The sequence below is a fragment of the Myxocyprinus asiaticus genome, chromosome 26, assembly GCF_019703515.2.
Source record: "Myxocyprinus asiaticus isolate MX2 ecotype Aquarium Trade chromosome 26, UBuf_Myxa_2, whole genome shotgun sequence".
In the NCBI taxonomy this organism is placed as follows: Eukaryota; Metazoa; Chordata; class Actinopteri; order Cypriniformes; family Catostomidae; genus Myxocyprinus; species Myxocyprinus asiaticus.
This window is the reverse complement of record NC_059369.1, coordinates 25,286,169-25,312,500: the sequence shown is the minus strand read 5'-3', so window position 1 is coordinate 25,312,500 and position 26,332 is coordinate 25,286,169. Positions and strand designations below refer to the sequence as shown.

At 39.8% G+C, this 26,332-nt stretch overlaps 1 protein-coding gene across 6 annotated transcripts in view; it reads right to left on the bottom strand.

The window, feature by feature from the left end:
• The window catches only part of LOC127417139 (breast cancer anti-estrogen resistance protein 1-like), a 138,806-nt gene that overhangs the window by 10,665 nt on the left and 101,809 nt on the right, over window positions 1–26,332 (bottom strand). For all 6 annotated transcript variants that reach the window (XM_051656849.1, XM_051656854.1, XM_051656851.1 and 3 more), the window contains one exon: window positions 4,413–4,556. In XM_051656849.1, the coding sequence (XP_051512809.1) occupies window positions 4,413–4,556 (144 nt within the window). The remainder of the gene's footprint in view (window positions 1–4,412; window positions 4,557–26,332) is intronic.

Here is a 26,332-nt window from a genome sequence, read left to right as displayed (position 1 = left end):
AAACTTGAACAGTTTAAACCAGCGGTCCTCAAACTGTGGTGCCCTGTATCTACACAGATGCTACTTGATATTATACATGCCAGAGTTATATTGACAAATAATATTTCACATTTCAGCCAAATTATTGTTCCTTTCATTATGCAATTACAAATGCTTCTGTGCTCAAATAGCTGTGCTTGCCTGTTCATAATTGGCACAGGCTGACAGGCAATTTGCTTATAGCAGCCTAGACACTGAGTCACTCAGCAAAAACAAAATATTTTCAAAAGAACAATTTAAGAGTACAACTGTCCTCCATTACTGCCAAAAGCAGTAATAATCACTGTTATTTATTGCAGAAATGTTTTTATTTTCTCATTCAGAGAGTGATAATTTCCATGCACAATTTGCATTTAGTTAAAAATGTGATTATCACTTTATTACCATGTTTAGGGTGATAGGGTGCTTGACAATTGTCAAAGAAGGTACTAAAGAGTTTAAAAAGTATGGGAACCACTGGTTCAAACAATTCATAGCTCAAATAAAGAGCACATATTAGCACTAAAAAATCCTAAAAACTTCCTAACCCACATCTTCAATCTGATCTAGAGATTTTTGAAGTCCTGATGTTCATCTTAGACTGTCTTATACTCCACATTTCAATCAGTAGTGCACAAATCACACACATACACACACACCCTTACACAAACACCCATTAGCATTTATAATACTGCCCAAACAATGGCTCCCAATTTGTTGTGTATGCCCCCAGGAGAGTCTGCAGCCAGAGAGAGGCAGAAGAAACCATGAATACCAAAATCTCTCATTGAGCATCTGCAAGGCACTGTGCCAACTTTATGTGATTAAAAGACCACCAGTATACATCTTTCACTCTAATCTGAGGAGAGGGCAATTTTTTTCATTGTTCTGAGCGATTTTGAGGCTTTGAACACACGCTTGCAGCATTTTTGTCTGTATGAAAAATGATTTGTGTTTTGTGTGTGTATGTGTATGTGTATGTGTATGTGAACAGAGTGTGTTTTGTGTAGGGCTTTTGTGTTTGTGCTGGTACTAGATGAAACATCTAAGTCCTATGTTGCATTAGTTCCACTGGACACACTGTTGTGCTTTAATGCAAAATGACTAGTGCTGTACCTCCTCTTAGTTAGTGTTGGGAAAGGTACTTTGAAGACAGACAGACAGACAGACAGACAGATAGATAGATAAAGTTGAAGTCTTAAGTTTACATACTCCTTAGCCAAATACATTTAAACTCAGTTTTTCACAGTTCCTGACATTTAATCGAAGAAAACATTCCCTGTCATAGGTCAGTTAGGATCACTACTTTATTTTAAGAATGTGAAATGTCAGAATAATAGTAGAGAGAATGTATTATTTTAGCTTTTATTTCTTTCATCACATTCCCAGTGGGTCAGAAGTTTACATACACTTTGTTAGTATTTGGTTGCATTGCCTTTAAATTGGGTCAAACATTTTGGGTAGCCTTCCACAATCTTCTCACAATAAGTTGCTGGAATTTTGGCCCATTCCTCCAGACAAAACTGGTGTAACTGAGGTTTGTAGGCCTCCTTGCTCGCACATGCTTTTTCAGTTCTGCCCACAAATTTTCTATCGGATTGAGGTCAGGGCTTCGTGATGGCCACTCCAATACCTTGACGTTGTTGTCCTTAAGCCATTTTGCCACAAATTTGGAGGTATACTTGGGGTCACTATCCATTTGGAAGACCCCTTTGCGACCGAGCTTTAACTTCCTGGCTGATGTCTTGAGATGTTGCTTCAATATATCCACATAATTTTCCTTCCTCATGATGCCATCTATTTTGTGAAGTGCACCAGTCCCTCCTGCAGTAAAGCACCCCCACAACATGACGCTGCCACCCCCATGCTTCACGGTTGGGATGGTGTTCTTCGGCTTGCAAACCTCACCCTTTTTCCTCCAAACATAACGATGGCCATTATGGCCAAGCAGTTCAATTTTTGTTTCATCAGACCAAAGAACATTTCTCCAAAAAGTAAGATCTTTGGCACCATGTGCACTTGCAAATTGTAGTCTGGCTTTTTTTATGGTGGTTTTGGAGCAGTGGTTTCTTCCTTGCTGAGCAGCCTTTCAGGTTATGTCGATATAGGACTCGTTTTCCTGTGGATATAGATACTTGTCTATCTGTTTCCACCAGCATCTTCACAAGGTCCTTTGCTGTTGTTCTGGGATTGATTTGCACTTTTCGCACCAAACTACGTTCATCTTTAGGAGACAGAATGCGTCTCATGGTGTTCACAAGGTGTTTATACTTGCAAACTATTGTTTGTACAGATGAACGTGGTACCTTCAAGCATTTGGAAATTGCTCCCAAGGATGAACCAGACTTGTGGAGGTCCACAATGTTTTCTGAGGTCTTGGCTGATATATTTTGATTTTCCCATGATGTTAAGCAACGAAGTACTGAGTTTTAAGGTAGGCCTTAAAATACATCCACAAGTACACCTCCAATTGGATTTACATCATTTTCTGGAATTTTCCAAGCTGCTTAAAGGTACTGTTAACTTAGTATATGTAAACTTCTGACCCACTGGAATTGTGATATAGTCAATTAAAAGTGAAACAATCTGTCAGTAAACAATTGTTGGAAAACTTACTTGTGTCATGGACAAAGTAGATGTCCTAAATGACTTGCCAAATCTATAGTTTGCTAATATGAAATCTGTGGAGTGGTTAAAAAATTAGTTTTAATGACTTCAATCTAAGTGTATGTAAACTTCTGACTTCAACTGTAGATCGATAGATCGATAGATAGATAGACAGACAGACAGATACAGTTTTTGTCTGTATGAAAAATGATTTGTGTTTTGTGTGTGTATGTGAACAAAGTGTGCTTTATATAGGGCTTTTGTGTTTGTGCTGGTACTAGATGGAACATCTAAGGCCTATGTTACATTAGTTCCACTGGACAAACTGTTGTGCTTTAATGCAAAATGACTAGTGCTGTACCTCCTCTTGGTTAGTGTTGGGAAAGGTACTTTGAAGACAGACGGACAGACAGACGGACAGACGGACAGACAAACAGACAGACAGCCAGACAGACAGACAGATAGATATGCAGGCTGTGTGTGTATATTGGAATTGTGAGGTCTGGGTATGTGTGGCCTTTGCTGTGAGCCAAGGATTTGTGTGGTGTGTTTGTGTGTGTGTGCTGCAGTTTGCTGCATTGAAGGACTGATCTCATTGACAACACATTCCCTCTCATATACACACACAATACACATACATAGGTGCACACACAGCAGTCTCAGGATATTTTGCTTTTTACAGACACACACACACAACACTGACCTTCTTTTTGAAATGCCGCCAGACATTGAAATATCTACATTCACTGCAAGTAATGCATGACCTCATCTAAAAATAGGCGTGCAATCATAGAGCCAACAGGAGTGAAAAAAAGAAAGAAAGAAAGAAAGAAGGAAGGAAAGAAAACTTAAAATTCCAATGTCTTCTAATATTAATGAGAGCAGAGACTCTTTATAGACAGATGACCAGTCCTGCAGTGTGTGTAAGATAACAGAAGAGAGATGACTATCTATCTCTGGCATACACACACACACACACACACACACACACACACACAGGTGACATCTGAGATATAATTAATGACTATTCTAGTCATCAATAACAATTTTCTACTGGCTCATCCACACATTACTCGATATCAAATAGCCTCCAGCATAATAACCAGCTGATCTTCAGCAAAGGCCAAAACTACACAATAAAATTACATTTGATACTCTAAACAATGACTTTACATTTGGCCTGAGCTATAAAATGAAACTGTTCTTGGTGGATTTAGTGATTTTGTGACCACATGGCTCACTATGTCAGTGATTTACTGCATGTTGATATAAAGTCGACATACTTCCAAATTGTAATCTCTAACAGACATGATTTTTTAAGAGTAATATGCACTGCTATTTTAGCCGACCAGCTATAGTAACTAACCTTCGGATGCATGTGTCTTACATGCTCTTTGTCATTATATGTTAATGTCAGGCTAACCTGACATGTTCTGTGAAGCCTGGTACATGATATACATGGGCCTGATTGGACAGTTATATTCCTTTAAAGCTCGAAACCAGCAATGTTTAAAACTCTTGTTTTAGCACAATGGTTGTGACTAGAAGGTCCTTTACTGTTGTCTGGGATACATCGGGACACTTTATACAAATGTGATGTAGTCATGTGCGTCAACGACATCATAATTTGGTTTGAGTGTTAAGGTCACAAAACATTTTGAAACCCGTTTGCACCTGTACTTAGTGCTCTCCACTTGGGATCAGATCACCTGAAACAGATGTACTGTAAATGCCGGCTGTAAACGGGATCATTGTGCTGTAAGAGTTTTGTGAAATGAACCCTTTACCTGTTGGTTGTACTGGGTGCGGGTGGGTGGCACATCATAGATGTCCTGGGTGGGTGGCAGATGTCTGGGGACATCATATTCATCCTGTTCATTTTTCCCTGTGTCATACACGTAAACTTGGCCAACCCGCGTGGGAACAACAACCTGAGAGAGATTGGGGCGGTGGGGGGGGGGTGGAGAGGGAGAGAGAGATTGTAAGGTAATTGCATGGATCTGAATGAATTAATGGCCCATTTAGATTTGCTCAGGGCATATAATGAGACGAGTTAGCTCACAGAGACTATGGAGGCTACAGACTCCTATTAGAAGCTTTAAGACCTGCCCTGGTGGCGCCATTCACACCAGGATAACACAGACACTACTGCAACAAATCAGGGGTCCTGAAAGGTCACAGTGGGAACAAAGACTGTCCTTTTGTCTGCCTGTTTACCTTCTGTCATACGCTTCGAGGATTGTGTCAACCGCATGAGCATGGGAAATGAAAACAAGCTACGACCCCATATTTGTACAATGCCTGAGACATAATACCAATCACAACACACTGATCCAACATATTTAGACGGGCAGTTCAGGAATGTTCAATTTCAGAACAATAGTGGCATCCTCAGGTTTGCATTACTCTGTTGTTGCATATGCAACTAGTACATGTTTTCAGAATATTTTCTGTATAAAATGGATAGTTCTGGTTCTACAATCTGATTGGATAAGCCACGTTCAAAGACGTTATAAATTAACTGACACATATGGGAAGTTGACATGCAATGTGACATCCTATACTCCATCTAAAACTATTTTAAACAGAATTTTGCTAATTCTTCTTTAATTATTATAAATTACATGCAGCTTTAATGGCATCACGGTGATTGACAGACTACATGGAATATTTGTACTTTCTAAAATCATGTGTCACCGCAGAACCATTTAAAATGAATTAGTAGAGGTAAAAAGGTGATTATAAATGTTTAAAAAGATATTCACTTTCCTTCTTGTTAAAAAAGTCAATGGACATGTAATGTGTCAACTACCCATTTGCATCAGTTGAATTCTATATAAATTCTGTATAAATAAGTTCCTTGTCAATTTAAAGATTTAAATAGCCTAATTATGATATTATTTGGTAGAAGAGTTATTTATTGTGATTATTTGTATTGATAATATTTTATTAAATGTTTTCATTACATAGATGATTATATATATTAATTATCTATTATATAATATAATATAAATTATATATTATAAAATGATAATTATATTATTATATAATTATTTATTATACATTATGGTGTTTGTTATCATATTGCTATTTTCCCCAATATAAAAGCAATAAGCCATTCAATGCCATGGATTGGTGATTTTAATATGGTTAAAGGGTTTTGTGTGGCAGTGAAACACAAGGCTTAAAGTGATCTATTGCTTTAGTATGTTAGTAATGCACTCTGCCCTCTGTCAATGCACTGTAAAACAAATATTCACTCCTTAACGATTGAAAAAATATATATGCACAGGGCAGTATTGGTTTGTGTGCACTGGTGATATGTGTACTGTTATGGTTCTTTATTTAGTTTTCATTATTCCCTGCAGACTCCCAGTAACAGATGTTTGCTGGCCTTCACTCATAACAATGGGTTAATGAGATTAGTTGTGCTTCATTCTCTTAATTCCCTTTCTTTCCCTATCAATTTGCACCAGCCAGTGTATAGAAACGCACTATGCCAGCCTTGTGTATAGGGGGTCACCTCTCGCATACTAGACAAATAATACTCACAATGAATACACAATAACACACACAGAGATTGGTAGAAGTCACTCAGTCATGTCAGTAGGGATTTCAGGGCGTGAAGGGTGGAGGTCATGTGACCTAACAGCAGCAGAGAGTCCTGGAGCAGCTTCATGTAGAGACCCCAAGAGAGTACCAAAATTGTTTATTGTAGGAAAGTAACGAAAATGTCCTTAAAGGTGCAATATGTAAAATGTTTCATGTAATATTCGCCCTTTTTTTGCCAATGTGTGAATGGCTTTTAACGCATCTTAAAAAAATGAGCCCTTCCCGGACTTCCTAGGTTGCCTATTAAAGCCTGTAGACTGATTTTCATGCGAAGGGAGCGGGTCGCTTTTGCTGGGAAATTCCAAAGGATGTGACGTTTATGCGCGCTCCCGAGAGCCTTGCCTCAGTGCTTCTCTTATGCTATTTAACAGCGTCAACAAACTGCAACACTAGGTAACATTATCTTAGAGATGGAATCCAGCAAACTTCCGGCTCCCAGCACAACACCGACTCCTACACAAACTCAGAGTAAGCCAAAAAAAAAAAAAAACATTTACTGAATCCCGTCTGGCTAAGCGGGCACTTGATCGTGGTCGAGCAAAAACTAGAGTGAACATCGGCAGGACATTTGATTCCTGGAGGGACCTTCGTTCGGTTTTGGGGATCAAAACCAACCTTGAATTGGCATTCTTCTTATTGGACAGGTAAGCTTACATAACTGCAAAGCATGTGAAATATAGTGCCATGAGGATTGATCTGTGTAATTTTAGCTAACTTGATCTTGCCTGTTAACGCTGACGAATTGCAAGCTACCATGCTTCGTAACTTTCAAATAATTTCAACGATCTTCTCTTTATACTAAATGTCAGGTATGCTGATTCACAGTAACTGACATAATGTTCATCTGTAATTATTCAGGAAGGTAAACTACAATAACACATGAAATGAATGCTAGATAATGTTCAAGATAATGCAAAAAGCTCCATTCATTAGTGTAACAACTTGGTTATACAGAAAATATATACATTCTATTATTATAAAACAATAGCGCATCGATATATCAAAATGACAGTTGTGATGGAATCACATCAATACTGAACTGTGTCAACATATTTATAATGTACATTCTATTTTATAAACAGCTACTGTCATCATCCACCAAATTTAGATAACAGCTATTGATAAAGCTGGCTAGCTTGCTAACACCGACATAGGCTATCGTATAAATGCAGTCTGTATCATGCAAAGAAATGTGATTACTTCAAACTACAGTCTCGCATAGTCAGACCTATATCCACACTTTGTTTTAGCCCTGTTCCAGCACTGGAGAGTCAAATATAATATACAGTCTCAAAGTTTGTAGTAAAACAATCATAACTGTGTAATTTTAATTATGCTACCTCATCTGTGATCATGATGCCGGTGAATCACGTTCAGTCTCGCTTTTCTATGGAGTCATGCTCGCTTGCGTCCCTTTACAGTGTGTGCGTGGTCATGAGCAACAGGCTGCAGTTCACTTAACGGCCACAGGTGTCATTAATAACAAGGGTTTCTGAATCTTACATACTGCACCTTTAAAGTCAAACACTGAAATTTATTATAATTATTATTATATTATTACTGCTGTCCACAGTACACAGTTCACAGGTGGGTTTGGATTCAGATCAAGTCTTTGCTTATCATCAGAGAGACGCATGTCTTTGTGAAGCGCTGATGCTTTGTTAGAATAAATCTAGTGACTATTGTAACCTTGCATGAGGGACAACAAGGCAAGCACAATGGACAGCACAGGTACGCGCATGTAACATGCTTTTAAAAGAACCGTATTGTCTAGCCAGAACTTTGCTGCACGTGTCATGTATGAAAATAGACAAAGAAACGACATGCTATGTGTAACAGTATAAGGATGGGCAAGGAGGAGGTGGGAACCGGCTGAACTGTAAACATAAAGTTAATGTTAAACTTAATACCAACATAAACAAACATGCAGCGTGGCCGCGTGCGTCTCTCTCTTTCTAACTGGCCACTCCAGCTCCTCTTTATCCCCCTCCCAGCTGATTAGCCCGATTCAGGGCCGGCCGTGTGTCTTCACGGCCCGGCCCCGCCCCGCCCTCCTCCTCGTCACACTCCTCCATTACCCGAATCAGGACGGGGAAACCCCCGACATGACGCACTCCCCTCCCTTCCTGGGGGAGGGGGGGGATGGGGGCGTTGCCTTTCCAGCTGTGCCTGCCAGCAGATTTTCCCCGCCTTTCTGGAGCCCTGGGAGAGACGAGGGGAGGGAAAGGTGAGAGGGAAAGAGCGAGGCAGAGCGACAGAGAGAGAGAAAAACTTGTTTGTCTGTTCCCGGACGCGCTGTTGCCCAGTCCTCAACCGCTCCTCTGCCCTCTAGCGGACGCCAACTCGCTCCTCCCCCAGCGGATGGCAGCGAGTCCTCCGGCCCCAGGCGGATGGAACCCCTCCCCTTCTTGGTAGATGGCTGCGGTTCCTCCGACTCTCGGCGGTCGGTAGCGACCCCTTCGTCCCCAGGCAGACGGCCGCGGCTGCTCCCCTGGCGGATAGCAGCGGCAAGGACTCCGTGACAGCACATCCCTACTTTCTCCCAGGTTTTGGCACCACTGTAACAGTATAAGGATGGGCAAGGAGGTGGCGGGAACTGGCTGAACAGTAAACATAAACTTTAATGATATAAATGAACTTAAAACAACATAAAACATAAGGACATAGACACACATGCAACGCGGCCATGTGTGTTTCTCTCTCTTGAACCAGCTCTCCCACTGATCAGCTGATTCAACGCCGGCCGTGCTCCATCACGGCCCAGCCACGCCCTCCTCCTCGTCACATTAGGCTACTGAAAATCCCAGAGATCCTGTATTAATATTTACTCTCCCACTCATACAGCCTGTCACTTTAGATGTGACGCTCCTGCTAACCATCCAATTAAGCTGTTCTCACTGAAGAAAGCTGACAATCTGTCACTGCTAATTCTCCTCTTTGTCTTTCTCACACACCCTCTATTTCTTTCTCAGTCTTCTTCTCTCACACCCTTTGCCTGACTCTTGCCCCTTTTTCAAAATGGCAGCGCAAAATCGATGATAAATTCCTTCACATTTTTCGTCAGGGAGCTAAAAGTGTGATACCATTGTGATAAACTGTAGAAACCCTATGACCCATCAACCACCCCATGCCTCATTCCCAGACCATTCACACACTCACGGCCTCTCTCTCTCTCTTTCTGGTATAGACATTGCTGTGGTAAATGGGTGCATTCGCCATGGTTCTGTACACACTTTCACACACATTATGACTGCTCTGCAGGTGTTTCATCTGACATATCCACTTGTACACAACCTCTGGTACCAGCACACACTCACACATACTCAGGATTTGCGATTAACCTCACACATGCAAACAAAGGCAAATCTGCTTGATTTGAGTGAAAAGAGCATCAACATTGCATCTTGTGTGGTTCAATTTGAGGAAATCAAGAAAATCTGAAATCTATCTATCCATCCATCCATCCATCCATCCATCTATCATTTCAGAGATTCAGATCATTATTGTCCACACCCTGGCCCTTTAATACTGCACACCCTGTGTTTATCTTGCCCTCTTGAAGCTGACTTGTGTTTAGCCTTAAGTAATAGTCACTCCATCCCACTGAGAGCCTCTGAAGGGCCGGCCGTAAATGACATCGATCAATAATGTGAATTATCAATGAGTGCTGCTCACGGAACGGGGATATGCACATATGGTGAACTGCCATCATCCAGCCCTCATCAATACAACTGAAAGGGTTTGATCATAGTGGATGGGTGTGTCCAAGCCTCCAGCTGTCACAACAATTCCTGGTGGGACAGGGTGGAGTGCCTGTAATGATGATGTCACAAAGAGCAAAAACACTCCCTGGTGGACGGAAACAACAGGGGAGTGTTGACTGTCCGACTACATTGCCCCTTGCCAAGACAGCTGGCCAAATGTCACAATCACAGCAGCTACATGGCCATTAGGTTCAGCCCTGAAGAGAGAGACAGATTGCAAAGGCTGCTTTACAAAAGCCCCTATACCCCCTGCTGCAACAATGAGTTGTGACCTCCTTACCCCAGCTGACACAATGACACATGCCATCACTCTAAAGAGCACAGACAAAGTCTGCTGAAGACATTCCAGCCAGGACTGGCTCCTTGGACCATGGATCTTGCTAATTTTAATCCATGCTTTCCGGCTATGGCTGAAGACCCGCAACTGAGCCGATTTCAAAAGGGTCATGGTATTATTCAAGGAATAATTCACCCAAAACTGAAGATTCTGTCATCATTTACTCACTCTCCAGTCATTCCAAATCTGTATGACTATCATTCTTTCATGCAACACAAAATACATAATTTAAAGCAAATATCCAAGCTGCTTTTCTATACAATTAAAGTTAATGGTGACCTCTGTGAATAATGACTTAAATTTCAGTCTTTCCCTCACACCAAGATATTTTATGGCTTCAGAAGTTTATATATAGTGGTTAAGTCGTATGGAGCTTAGTGGTCCCTGGTCCCCATCCATTTTCATTGTATGGAAAAAAGCAGCTCGGACATTCTGCTAAACATCTTCTGCATTCCATGGAAGAGAGAAAGTCATATGGGTTTGTAAACCATACTGTACATAAGGGGGTAAAAGATGACAGGATTTTCATTTTTGGGTGAACTATCGCTTTAATGGCTTTCAGTATACTTGCAATTAAACACTAGCTTTATCCGTGACCAAAATGAAATGGATTTCTTAATGTTTATTCAGTGCGTTTGAGCTTTTTCCACAAAGCTCTGTCTATTGCTGCACTCGACTGTACACATTCTTTGCACTCTTGCTCTTTAAAAAACATCATGCTGAGATTTTCAGCCAAAGCTCCTTAAATTCCCTTGTAATCTTTTTTAACACATGCTCTCTTTTCTTTCAGCCTTTCAAATGCTGCCGGTCAGAGGTTACAGTGCATTTAAATCAACTCACAGCGAAGATTATTATTAATTGCTCCCACATTATACAGTATAAGGTGTCTTTAACTACTGACAATTAAATACATTTAATACAAAGTATTTAATCTGTAACTACATTATATTGTTCAGCAAAATTCTCACAAGATTTACATTTGCTGCTGCTGAGGTTGAGGTAAACGTAGTTTTAGGAGTAGAGGTAGGGGAAGTTTTAGGGGTAAGGTTAAAAGTGTAACTACAGATGTAATTAAATGTTGCTACTTTAAAAATAAGTACAATGCAGCAACACGTATGCACATAATAGGTTCATAGTACCAAATGCTTAAGTACATAGTAGTTAAAGACACTTAATAAAGGTCCTAATATTTGAATAGCACCAAACAGAGAATGCAAAATGATAGTGAACAGAGTAATGTGATAAACATAATTCCACCCAGTCTCAGATTCCACACTGTCAGCTCAATTTACAATGCATTTTCTTGTCTTCAAAAGGGATTTAAAACAAATTCATGGTGTCCCACTTGATTTCTAAAGTGTTTTTTATTAAAAGTTGTTCAAGTCTAGTAAAGTTACAATTAGTAAAGTTGACCCTAAGCTTGGCTTTGATTCAATCCAGTTTCTATGCAATGAATAACTCAGTCCACAGGCCTGGAACACGATGAGGGGGCAAATTCCAAACACTGAAGGGCTACCATATAACTTCACACACTATTTTCACACACACTCTTCCTCTATGTGAGTGGTCATGTATAAGAATTGCCCCCATAGCCCCCTACCGCCACTCTCATATTGGCCATCTGTGGAGCAAGCTGTCCTCTTCAATGTGTGCTGAGTAGGGGCTGCAGGTCAGGGTTCTCTGTGTGTTTGGCATTATGTAGACTTTAGTTTACCACAATTGTTCTAGTTTTTGTTGAATACAGGTCATTCTGAGTAGCAAACTTGAAAGGTGTGTGGTCTCCTTTTCATAAAATATATTATACATTAACCTCAAAAGTATTTGGACACTTTTGGATACTTTTTGGGATTTATGTATGAATTTCACTGCATTAGATAACAGAATATAAAACCAAGTGGCTTATGCAAGCAAATGATGCTAGAGCTTTTCTCAATACTAAGTGAGCCATTATAGCAATAACTTGTAACCAATTGTTCTTAAGGTGATTTTTTTTAGTGGATGTATTATGCCAGTTCCAAGCAGACTAGTCACAGGTGAAACTCATCACATTAATATTCATAATGTTTTCTTAATATACATTGTATTGGATGATATATAGTTTGTATTGATAGTATATTCACATCAAGTACAGCAAGAGGTACCAGAAAATGAAAGGTATAAGGAAGTAAAATAGGTAGATGGTGATTTAACACACTTTCAGTGTATTCACTTGCATTTAAGATGGTTTAAGTGTCCTTTCTACCTCTGCTTAGTCCATGCCATTGAAGTTTCCACATCAAGACTGTCTCTCCCAGCATTTTACTGAAGGGTGTGTCTGTGTCTGCAATAATGCCCTAAATAGAGGTGTTGTCATGTCTGATTGTGTTCCACACATGCCCTGGTGAAAAATCACTGGAATGAGGCTACAGCTGTGAATATGGTAACAGGACTGTGGAGAGCTCAGCTGGGCTCTCTGATGGTGTGATGTGGGTGCCAGTGGGATCACATCTGTACCATGGACACACACATTACCCCAAAGAGTACAGCCTCCCTTGGGTACATCTGTACATTTTTGCCCAAATCCATTTCATGTGGGTTTGGAGGTCCACTTTTGATTCTTATGTAAACTTGAGAGTGATCTCTTCTTTTGAGCTGTTTTCAAGGTCTTGAGTGGATAGTTTTATGCAGGAGCTTTTCATATCATAGAGCAGCACTTAAACTTGATTGCAGTGTTTCCTGAAGCACTATTCAGCATTGAAATCTACAGCACCATGGCAAAATAAATTATATTTTTTGCAGTCTGAATTTAATGTGAAGGGATAAAAAGACTGGGTAGACTGATTAGAAAAAACAACATCAACAACAGATTACTCTATTGAGACAGTTCTTTTAACAAGTAAGTCAGAAAGACTAGTTTGAATCAGCTGACAAATAAAGAAATCGCAAGTGAATTACTCGCTGAATCTGTTAGAATGGTAACAGATTTTACACCAGTTAATCGCCTGCTGAACAAAAGTTTAAACTTACGTGTGGATTTAAAAGGAAATAACTGGCCGATCGGAAAACTTGAAAAAGTTATTACATACACAAGGAGGAGAACTTCACAGCTCTTCCTCAGCGTGTCTGTCTGATTTGAACATGCAGGGTGACAAGATGACAAGCACACCCATCTGAAGCTGAACTAACACAGGTACTCCACTAAAACAACCGATAATTTTACTCGAAATGTTGCATTTGTGCTTAGCTTAAATCTCAGCTGCATCTGGGAGAAACAGCGTGCCGGTCTTGTTTACGCCTTCTTTGTCTTTATGACTTTTTTGCAGTTTATTATCGTTCAGTAACATGCTGATATTGTGATTGATGTATGTTCATACGAAATCATACATGCTCTCCTCAAAATCCCAACACCACAACGAAAGAATGAATGGATGTACAGCGCAACAACAGCTGTGTTAACTTGACAATGGATGTAACGCCCATATTTCACGCTAAGCATCATGGGACATAGGAAAAAGGTGGCTAGTCTTTGATCACCTCTCAATTTTGCAACCTGGAGTCTTCTGACATTTTTTGAAAAGATGTTTTTTCAATATTTCGTCATCAGCATGATAAACATCACTTTAAAAAACAGTGCAACCCAGAAGAGACTGGTTTTCATTCCTGTCAAAGATCAAATATGCCACTACAATGAATAAGATCTATTATGGGAAAGGGGCTCCCCTGCTACAAAACAGAATTCTGTAGGAAGTGCTGCTTAAATGTGCAGACTGGGTTAGTGAAAACTCAGATTTAAAGGGTTTTAGTAAAGATGGCTGTTGGGTGACCCAGATCAGAAGATTTATCCCCTGAAAGAGAATCAGCCATGAAAGCAAAAGTGCCAAGAACCAGAATAAGACCAAAAAAGAGTGAAGGTTTGGATTTAAAGGCCACATACTCATCCTTATCCTCGGCTGAATTAATCAGCTGCTAATTAGCTCCAAACTTGTGAATATGAACTTTGCTTGGGGCCAGAGGGTGTGTAATGGGATGGCTGGTGGACTGGGGGGCCTGAAGGGCTCCTGGAGACAGAGAGGCCCCTGGTACTAATCCACATAGATCTCTGGTAACAGGCCACTAAAGCCCCCTGACACATGTCCCACATTATTGTCATGATCGGGCTGGGCGTGAACCATCCTGCTTATTACCTTTAAAAATCATATTCTGTTTAAACCATCACTCATTACCTGCCTACCTAGCTGACTGAAGACATTGATTGATATTCATTGTTAGATTTGAGGACCATTAAGCAAAATACTGAAAACACTCAATTCTATCTCCTCGTTTTGTTTGTTGGTCGGTTTCTCATGAAAATATTTCCTTTCTTTTTATACAAACAATTTACCTGTGGTATGCTTGAATGACATTTATGTTTTTGCATTTCCTTTCTCGGTATCATCTCACTGCTCTCCCTCTTGTTTTCTCTCTTTATTTTTTTTATTTTTTTTTTATGCTGCTTGCAAGAGCGTATGCTGGCTCAGTTATATTTTCAGACCACCACGCACGTACGCACGCACGCACGCATGCACATACACACACACACACACACACACACACACTTCCTCTCCTCCTGCTCTCCTGGCAACACAACACTCGGGCCTGTACGCAACACCTATTAATAAGACTGAGATGAGAGTGTCTCCTTGGAGACCACACCATCCCTGTGACCAAAGATCAAATGTTAGTCAGTGCCTGAGACCATTGAGTGCATTTGAGGAAGTGAAAGATGTTGAAAAGAGACACCGTTCAGGATATCTAGCCTTGTACAAGCTTTTAAAGCATAGTTGTCCCCAAAGTGAAAATTATATCATTATTTTTGAAGAATGTTCATGCAGCTCTTTTACATATTATGACAGTTCATTCTGACCATGTCTGTTAAATTACAAAAAGCACACCAAAAAGTAGTCCATAAGACTATATTCCAAGTCTTCTGAAGCCATATGATAGCTTTAAATGAGGAAGACACTGAAATTTAAGTAATTGTTTACTGATAATCTTCCCTTTGAGCAAGCTGTTATCTTGAGAACTATTATGGTGCTTATTTAATTATTCATTTATTTTGTCTGTCACAAGCCATATTCACAATGAATTGTCATTGTTTAGAGAACATCTTAGTGTAGATTCTTCAAAATATACATTTTTGTGTTCCGCAGAAGAATGTGTTATGGGTTTGGAACAACATGAGTGTGAGTGTGTTATTTTTGAGTGAACTATCCTTTAACTTGTGTGTATTCAAAATATGAACGAACATCATTGGTAATATAAATATTAGCTTTTTACAAATGGCACCATTTGGTCTTCATTTCGGAACAGTAAGTAGCTGTAATTTCCTGTACCCTTTTTAATCTCTGACCTTAAGGGAAAGATAGTAAAACATCACAGAGATGGTTTAAATGGTCACCACTGAGTTAAGACTGAGGTGTTAGAGTTAGTGTTTCACGAGCCAATTAAAATTTGACAGCTTCCTATAAACCTATTCATACGTGCATACAAATACATAAACAGCATGATGAACAACACAGCAACACATAGAGAGCAAAGGTCGTATGTAATCTTCAGCTGAAGATTTGTGGTGTGTGTGTGTGTGTGTGTGTGTGTGTGTGTGTGAAGATGCAGTAAACGAGTTTGCAGCTCCATTAGGCTCCTTGTTCTTCTCTCTGATCTGTGTTTTTCCAGTCCTTTCAACTCCCTGCAGTACAAAGTGAAACCTGTGGCCTTCTGTGATATTCCAGCCCTTTGATGAAGGCCACTGGAGCACAAATAACGACTCGCAGTGATGTGCTATTTATGCTGAGGGGCCCGCACTTGGTCCAGTATCCCCTCCTCTCCTCTGCTGCTGGCTATAAGAGGATGTTAATGACAGGACACAGTCTGCAGCTCCGCATGAGAACCCAAAACCTCCTCAAGTGGCTCCACCCAGGGCACTGTGTCCCCTTTAATTCTGTCCCATTGCTCAGTTTCTCACTCACTGTTTTTTTCTCTGTTGCCTTCAGCTGTCAATCATCCATTCTCTCATTCAGCACACACTGTCAGAGCAGAAAATGAGACCACAGCAGGTAATGGAGGAGATTCAGGCAGGAAGACTCTTCTTTTTTTTTTTTTTCAGACACACACACATACACTGTCCTCTTTACTGTTTTACAGCAGTGGCTGTGCAGCCTTGTTAACTGACAGTGTGGCATGTTCAAGGATACAAAGTCCCAAATACCCCCTACTGGCCTTGACCTAGTTAAGATCTCCAGGGGCTGGACGCAGTAGGAACAAGTCTGGCCTGAAGGCTACAGCCAAATGGACACATAATAGCTGTGTTCCAAAATCAAGTAAGCTGCCTTCTAAGGGGCTTCAGAAGCTATATGATAGGTATGGGTGAGAAACAGATCAATATTTAAGTCCTTTTTTCCAAAACATTTTACATTACTTTTATGCATTTGGCAGACGCTTTTATCCAAAGCAATTTACAGTGCACTTATTAAAGGGACAATCCCCCTGGAGCAACCTGGAGTTAAGTGCCTTGCTCAAGGACACAATGTGAAGGCTGTGGGAATTGAACCTGATTACCAGTTATGTGCTTTAGCCCACTACACCACCACCACTCAGATTTTCAACTTTGAACAGCTCTAACCAGTAAGCGGCCTAATGTTTAGGTTTAGAACTGTATTAATCCCCGCAGGGCAATTTATTAATCCCTGCAGGGCAATTAAAGATGTAAAGTGAAAGTAACTTCCACACCAGCATGTGGAAGTGAAAGTAAAAATGCAGATTTACAGTAAAAAAAAAAGGACTTCAATATTGATCAGTTTCTCACCCACACTTATCATAAAACTTCAAAAGATATGATTTAATCACTAAAGTCTTATGGATTACTTTTATGCCGCTTTTATAAGCTTTTTGGACCTTCTGAGTTTTGGTCACTATTCACTTGCATTGTATGGACTTGCAGACCTGAAATATTTTTCACATCTGGGATGGCATGAGGGTGAGTAAATGATGAGAGATCTAACCCTTTAATAACTATTTTTTATATATATATTTAATACTGAATGAAAAATGCATTGCGTTAGCCATCTCTTTCGGCTGCCATCTTGGATTTTGTTTCACTAAGCTAATCCAAAGTCTATCTAGCAAGTCAGTCCACTGCCGGCCATCTTTGGAACGCTTTCGGGAGGCTATTTCCAGTCATGCCAGAGCAGTTCCTTTCTACTTGAATGGGGAAAGACCAGCAATCAGCAGTCAAATTTGATAATATCGGAATCACAAATTGTGCTTCTTTACCTCATATTAAGCTAAAAGAGGCAATGTTCCCGGCTTGTATAGTTAATGCACATGCGCATTAGTGCGTTGATTGACAGGTGATGTCTGTATCTAAAAGGTGATTGGCTCTTTTACCTGTAAGGCAAGACTTCCTTTCTACATCCATTGACCGTTGGGTGCTAGAGCTTCTTGATTGGGCGTTCCAATTTCTCCCATTCATTTAAATAGAAGTGTCCCGTCTCTGCTTAATAATCTCTGGTTAATCACAATGTATTGATGCATTAACTTCTCCATTAAGGATACATGTTATGCTACTGAAGAATTTGGCCAAAATATGTCTTAAAAGGCAGCATAAGTGAGATACCTAATTTACAGAACAGTTTTCACATCCAGAGTGCACCTGTGAGGCCTTAAAGGAATAGTTTACTCAAAAAATGAAAATTCTGTCATCATTTACTCACCCTCATTATAGCCATGGGAAAAAAGAACATGCAATGACAGTGAATGGTGGCTAAGGGTAACATTCTTCCTAACATTTCCATTTGTGTTCAACAAACTAATTAAATTCATACGGGTTAAGAACGACATGAGGATGAGTAAATGACAGAATTTTCATTTTAGTGTGAACTATCCTTTTAAAATGCTGCCTCCATAGGTAGCTTTCTACATTTTTTAGCAGAGCAAATGTGACCAATAGCGATATGTATGTGCTACTACCTCAGCCTCCTCAAAGACAGCCATGAGGATGCAATGACATTTCAACAGAGCTCTGGAGCTCAGAGAATTATAAAGCACATCGGTGCTGCAGATGCACAGTATGATCAGAGCTACCCTGTCATCACACTACTTCCTGTGACTCTTGCAGCTAACGGGAACATTGCATCAGCACTTTGTTTTTTCATTCAATCTCTCTCTTTCCCTCTATTCCTCCTGAGACACATCACAGGAAACCTGCAGCCACTACACTGAGCCCAGACACGCTGTTTGTAATGGATGCCATGTTGTCTTCCGATTTTCTCACTGTATCACATTACCATGTACAGGAGACTGCTGGTAGATATTTGCTGATTCAGAGTGTGTGTTTGCAGTCTGAGAAGAGAGTAATGAGGCTTCACTGAGGCACAGGGCCCTGGAGCAGCCAATGCTTCACTGATGTGCTGTGCCGTGAGGCCAATATGACAGTCGCTCTTTGAAGAGTCCACAGTGCACTGCAGTGGAGCTCCGAGATACAAAGTTAAAATCTCACACAAAGCCCTGAGGAGAACTGAGACTATTTAAACAACCATTCAGAGCTCTCTATTCATTATTCTGAGTTACTTAGGGAGACGAAAGGAAAGGACAGAGAAAAGGAGAGAAGAGTGAGAGTGTATTTGGCAGGGATGTCCTGTTCACAAAAGAATCGTTCTTTTGAACCGGTTGTCTTTAGAGATTCAATAGATGATCTAACCGATATGTCAAGTCTTTGAAAAAAACTCCACTTTAAGATCTTTGTTTGGGAGCAATGCAACATTTAATCTATGTAACTTATTACATAGCAATAAACAGCAGTGTTTAATAAAGCAATAAGCCACTCAAGGGCGAGTGTCACGGGAAAGGTGTGTTCTAACGTAAATCCGAGTGCCTAAATCCCCCTTTACCGTGGTAAAATCAAAGAAGGATGCCCTGAAGGCTGTCTGGAGGCAGGGAGGAGTAACTCTGGTATTTTGGAATGTGAAGGGAGAGACAGAAGAGCAGCAGATTGAAGACTTGCCAGCCATTAAGGGAAATTCCCTTAATGGCTATACACAAGCACACAGCTGCATTCCCCTTGATAGCATGCAAGTCTGGGACAAAACACAGGTTCAGATCCTCCCAGTCCTAGACACTGAGCATGTTTACATGCACGATCTTACCCCAATTACGCTTAATAAGCAGACAATGTGTAAAGTTATGTTAATGCCTCAAATGGTTCTCCGGTTTAAGAATAAACCGACTGGCACACATAGATTTTTGCCCATTACCCTGATTTTACGTTGCATGTAAACACATGTGCGCAAGTGTTGTGCACATGCCTGTTTATGTTTTGATGTCAAAAGCAGAGAATAACACTAGGATTTCAAGTCTCATGTAAATGTGGATTTCTTGCATTGTCAGATTTTTTGAATAAGCTGATTTTGGGGAATTATCAGCATATTGGTGTGCATGTAAACTTGCTCACTATAGAGATTATACACTTATCCTAGATATTCTACACTTGCTGGCTCTTTGGGTCCTGTATAATTCAGATACTTAAAGGAATAGTTCACCCAAAAATGAAAATTTGCTGATAATTTACTCACCCTAAGACCATCCAAGATGTATCTGAGTTTCTTTCTTCATCAAAACAGAATTTAAGACTTTTAGGATTTCATTTCAGGCCTCTTCCTCTAAACAATGCATGAATGTCCTCCATTTTGTAACGGTCCAAAATGCATATTTCGGGTGCATCAAAATAATCCACACGACTCCAGTCGACAAATAAAGTTCTTCTGAACCCAAACGATTTATTATTTTGAGAAACAAAACAATACTTATATACTTTTTAACTACAAATGTTCGCTCTCTGTGACACGAGCTCATGAGAGGGATGACGTGAACTCGTTGGTAAGGTCACGCGTCACGTGTAGAAGGAGTCAGGAAGTGCATCATTGTTTACATTGTTTTTGTTTTATTATTATTTGAAAATGATTTTTTTATTTTATTTTATATTGTTTTGAAATTGTTTTGGACTGTTTTGGTTTGTGAACAGTGCTTGGTCTGTGCTCTGTGCATGTTTCTATTGTAAACAATGATGCGCTTCCTGCCTCCTCCTCCATGTGACGCGTGACCTTACCAACGAGCTTACGTCATCCCTCTCATGAGCGCACGTCAGAGATGTACGGAAGCAAACATTTGTAGTTAAAAAGTATATGAGTATTGTTTTGTTTCTCAAAATAATCAATCGTTTGGGTTCAGAAGAACTTTATTTGTCGACTGGAGTCATGTGGATTATTTTTATGCACCCTAAATATGCATTTTGGACCATCAAATAATGGAGTACATTCACTTGCATTGTTTAGAGGAGGAGGCCTGAAATGAAATCCTGAAAGTCTTAAATTCTGTTTTAATAAAGAAAGAAACTCAGATACATCTTGGATGGCCTGAGGGTGAGTGAATTATCAGCAAATTTTCATTTTTGGGTGAACTATTCCTTTAAATGTCAAGTGTAATTTCTGCACCACTAGTGTCACCAAATAATGACTGTTTTCAAACAAAATTCCCAAAACTCCTACCATCTGCCATTGGACGGTGAAACAGAAACAGCCAATGTTGCTATGTCAGGCTGGTCGGGAGGCTCAAACTAACAGAGCAATGTTTTAAGCGCCTCAGAGCCACAGTGTTTACATTTTTCAGGGAATCAGCTGAGTTTCTAAAGTCTCTAATTAAAGCTGGGATAGAAGAAAGTATTTTAACATAGAAAAATAACACCCTTCTCTTTTCAGGTTTCCACGCTTGGTGAAAGGAATATTTCCTGTTGATAGCCCTTGAATGCGCAAGAGCAATTGAGGGTGATGGTCTTAAGTACTGATCTCAGGTTTTTGGTGAGGAATCACCACCCTGGATCATGTGATCACAAAGCACCTCAAAGACTTCCTTAAACTGACTGCTATCTTTACACTTTGCTAATAGTCTTGTAGAAGGAATCTTAGTGAAGGGTCTCCATCGCTCACTTTTCTTTGGAGCGACCCTACAAATAGCATTCTTTTCCAGTAGTGCCCTTAAAGGCCACAAAAAATATGCTTGGAATTCACTGATAACATTGCATAACAAACTGATAGCATTGATAGCAGATTTCATACTGGTGTGTTTCTCTGTACCACTGTTACTCTGTGGATATGTAAGTATGGATCTACGACCCCACTGGTCTTCCTTTATTCTGTCTCCTCAAAATGTTCTCCCTTCAAAAGGTTGCCTGCCTGGTCCTGTAGATAAGCCAACCCAGCACCACCTCCCTCAACCTCCACTTCCCCGTCGGATCAGGTGAGTTGCCGGCCTCAACTAAGTCTCCAAAGATTACACATTTACTTTCAGAACAGGCAGTGTGGCAAACCTACAGCAGAATCTCAATCCAGCCTTTGCCAACTCTTCCGCTCTGTTTCCCACTGCACCTTGCCTTAATAAACCGAAGCTCCCTGTCCAGCATACTGAACGGCTAAAGCAAGCGCCATTCTAGAGATAAGGCCAGAGACTTTATAAGGGGGAGTATATGGACCAATCATAGAAAAAAAATAATGGGAGCCATTGGACTGCGATGCTCTTCACTGAATGATACCTATATCAACACTTGCTTAAACTACATAGAAACTGAACCACTAACAAAAGCTTTCATCAGCCAAAATTAAAGGACAATGCATCTACGTGTATTTCCTCAGGTAATTCGGGATGACTTCAAGGACTTTAACACCAAAACTTATAGTTCATACAAAATAATTTTGTATAATCATTGACCCACAACACTTTTACAACCCACAACATTTTAACCACTAATAGTTCTAAACATAAATAACTAATATTGGCATTATATTCATTCATTTTCTGTTATCACATGATTCCTTGTACAGCTTCTTTGAAACAACGCCTGTTGTGAAAAGCGCTATACAAATAAATTTGACTTGATATCGTAATGCTCAATATGGCAAATGTAGGAATGATAGTCACACATTTCAGAATCAGAATCAGCTTTATTGCCAAGTATGCTTACACATACAAGGAATTTGTCTTCATGACAGGAGCTTCCAGTGTACAACAATACAAAAACAATACAAAAACAGCAGCAAGACATAGATAATAATAAAAAAATAAAAAATAAAAAATAATTATAGACATACGTACAGACACACACATACATACATACACACATACACATGGGTAGTGCAAATCTAATACAATCTATTATGTACAGTGCAAATACAAATCTGTTATGTATGTTATGTATCAGTGTTGGGGTGTTTCTCCTAAAATCCACAATGATCTCCACCGTTTTTAGCGTGTTCAGTTCAAGGTTGTTTTTACTGCACCAGACAGCCAGCTGTTCAATCTCCCCTCTGTATGCAGACCGATGACAATGGTGTCGTCTGTAAACTTCAGGAGCTTGACAGAGGGGTCCTTGGTGATGCAGTCATTGGTGTAGAGGGAGAAGAATAGTGGGGAGAGCACACATCCCTGGGGGGCACCAGTGCTGATCGTACAGGTGCTAGAAGTGAGTTTCCCCTGTCTCACAAGCTGCTGCCTGTCCGTCAGAAAGCTGGTAATCCTCTGACAGATAGACGTGGGAACAGAGTGTTGGTGTAATTTATTCTGGAGTATAGCTGGGATGATGGTGTTGAAAGCCGAACTGAAGTCCACAAAAAGCATCCTTGCATATGTCCCTGGTCTGTCCAGATGTTGCAGGATATGATGCAATCCCATGTTGACTGCATCATCCACAGACCTGTTTGCTCTATAAGCAAATTGAAGGGGATCTAGAAAGGGTCCAGTGATGTTCTTCAGGTGGGCCAACACCAGTCTCTCAAATGATTTCATGACCACAGACGTCAGGGTGATAGGTCTGTAGTCATTAAGTCCTGTGATTTTTGGTTTCTTTGGGACAGGAATAATGATTGTGCGTTTGAAGCAGCATGGGACTTCACACTGCTCCAGTGATCTATTTCAGTTAATAGAGACGATCACCTTTTTGATAAAGTTTGTTTACTCTACAATGTGCATGTGCATTAACTGGACCATCCTAAAAGATACACTTTTGCATGATTTGAGCTATAAAAGCTAAATTTATGATACCAGTGACCACGTTTTCTAATTAAGGTCTTTATTCTGCGTAAACATGTTTAGAAAAAGATTTTTACATGCTCAACAGCTATTGTAATATTCCTGTATATATGTAATCAGCTTAATACGAATAATCCGAATGTGCATTCTTTTTTCTGGATCTTTTTTGGAAATACTGCTCAATCTTGCCATTTATTATGCTGCATTTTAGTAATTATGGACAGTAATTTACAAACTAATTAATGGTCATTCATATGATTAACAATAACACTCGAGAAAACAGTACCTTACACACAAACCTTCATTTTGACGCTCACGTGGCCCTAAACTCAATGCTCAAATCTTTCTTCATCCTTTGGTTTTATTTACTCTAAAGGTCAATGTGCAACTTGAGTAGATATTATAAGCTGGATTTGGTTAATGTGTAAGCAGAGCAGTGGGGTGAGTGGTGAGTCACAATTGTACCGAAACTAATCTCGCAAGTATTACAGTCACATCCGATATAGCATTCTTATTCCGTAAGAAAAATCTACACAGATAGCTTTCGGGTTTGACTGAAGCCTGTCGGCTAACCTCTTTCATAATGTTTAGTGTCCGTTCTTATCTATCAGTGTAGGTTTTATTGATTTGAGTCACTGATTTGTGCTTTTAGCAAACAGAATGGAGGGTGAAAGTATAAATCAACTGAGAGGAAATGAGCAAATAAGATCCATGATGACGAATTCGGGCAGGACAAAGCAAGGGAGGAATCAAATGAGGAATTCCTGCCTGTTGATGGAGTATGTTGGGGCTTTGTGGGTCACGTGTTGATGCCCTGCCGGCACATGTATTTGATGTGACACCAATCTTAGTTGTTCCAACTGCTTTATCACAATCCACCCCACTTCTAACCCTGACCCCCTTCCACACAAACCATAAAACCCATCCTAATGCTGCCTGAGTGGGTCTGCTCATGGCTAAGTAGAGCCACAACTTAATTTTTAAACCATTGTGTTTAATTGACACATTTCCAGTGAAGAATTACAGTCCCCCATTTGTTTTCCCCCATTGTCACATACCTTTTTACATGGAATCAAATGCTGTAATGTTTTGTAAAGGCATGGTTCAAGGCCTAGAGCTCTTAATTAAATTATTTTTTGAATACCTCTTGCAAAGAAAAAAAAAAGAAAAAAATAAAAATTGGAAAAACTTCCGGATCCAAGGCTCCTTAAAAACAAACAGAACTGCTGCCTATGAAGGAACAACAGTGGCTTAGTTGTGAGTGAGCCTGAAGACAATTAGCTGACTGAGTATTTTTGCCCTGAAATACATTCTTTAACATTCCTTTATTAAGAACAACCAGAGCATAAAGGTGTTTTCAGCTTTCTGCTATGTGTGTGTGTGTGTGTGTGTGTGTGTGTGTGTGTGTGTGTGTGTGCGTATTCATCCTCTCCCAGCAGGAAGCCTTATCTCATAATTAAAAACTGCCAGTGGTGGAGGGACTGTGGACACAAGGACAAGTGATCATAATAGAGGACGTTAAGAGAAAACATATATCAAAATCTCCCCTCATAACCCAAATTAAAAGTAAACCGTCTCAATGTGTTGCGAATAGAAATGTAACACTAATGCTTTCCAGTATGATCATGGAAGGACATAATTTAACAACAAACGAAACAGGTCCTTTTTTCCATTCTAATTTTTCTTTTGGTCTTTTTCTTCTTAAACTGCTCTACACTCTATGTATTCTTCATAATGCTACAACAACATATATATCTGTTATTTCTATTTGATTTTATGTGTTTTCAACTTGATTTTCTTCAGTGATTAAATTCAAAGTGGTTGAATGAGTGAAATAAATGTATCACCGATAACATTGGCAGCACTTTGATTGTACTTAAAAATTTAAGGCAGTAATTAAACTTTTCAATTTTAGTGTGTTGAACTGTTTTCCAATGTAGCAACATTGGTCAAAGATGAAGAATTTAATTACCATTCCAGACAAAGTGACAGAATATTCTGAAAGCAGATATGAGATTGCATATTCTTTGGCCTCAACACAGCACCAAACCCCAAATAACGTAATTACGTCACTCCTCTCTGGACTCAGTTCTGGCCTTGACTACTAATCCACACTATATCTCCCCCTTTACTGCAGTATTCAGGATGCTTAGTAAGTTTCTGGGTAACTGCCATCAGTATTGGTCCATCAGCCATTGGGGTTTGCAGCACAGACCCTACCACCATCCAAACACTGTCTCTCAACTACTTCAACTTAGAGTCATTCTTGCATTTGTAAAGCAGCTGAGAATTTGTTATCTGTTAGGACAGACTCTGTCCAAAGAGAACATGGAAAAACCAAGGCTGAGTAGGTTATACAAATTACGGATACAAAAATCGTTCAAACTCAAATCAAAGCATTTGAACTGAGCTAATGCTTTAAACGCTTGTAAAACTGAAAAACTCCAAAATCCTCCAAGAATTGCCGCAACTTGCTGAGGTATTTCACTTGGAGTTTCAGTGTCTCGCAAGCCTTTACACTGAAATGTCATGCAAAAACTCAGAGGCCAGGACGATGTCAACACAACACTTATGGTAGCACTTTATTTTACAGTACTGTTCTACATTTACATACTGTATAATTACAACATCTACAGTAATTACTAATAAGGTACTAACCCTAAACCTAACCCCAACCCTAATCTTAACCCATATTAATTACCTGCAGTTCCCTAATATTACTCAGTACTTTCTTGGCACTGCAAGTATACTGAAAGTACATGTACTGTAAAATAAAGTGCAACCACACTTACTTATCTACCAGTGTCATTTAAAGGATGCCCCTACCTTACACAAGCATTTTATAATAACAAAAATGTACCAAAAAGTACCATGCTATTACCAGGGTGTTTGGACATATACCGAG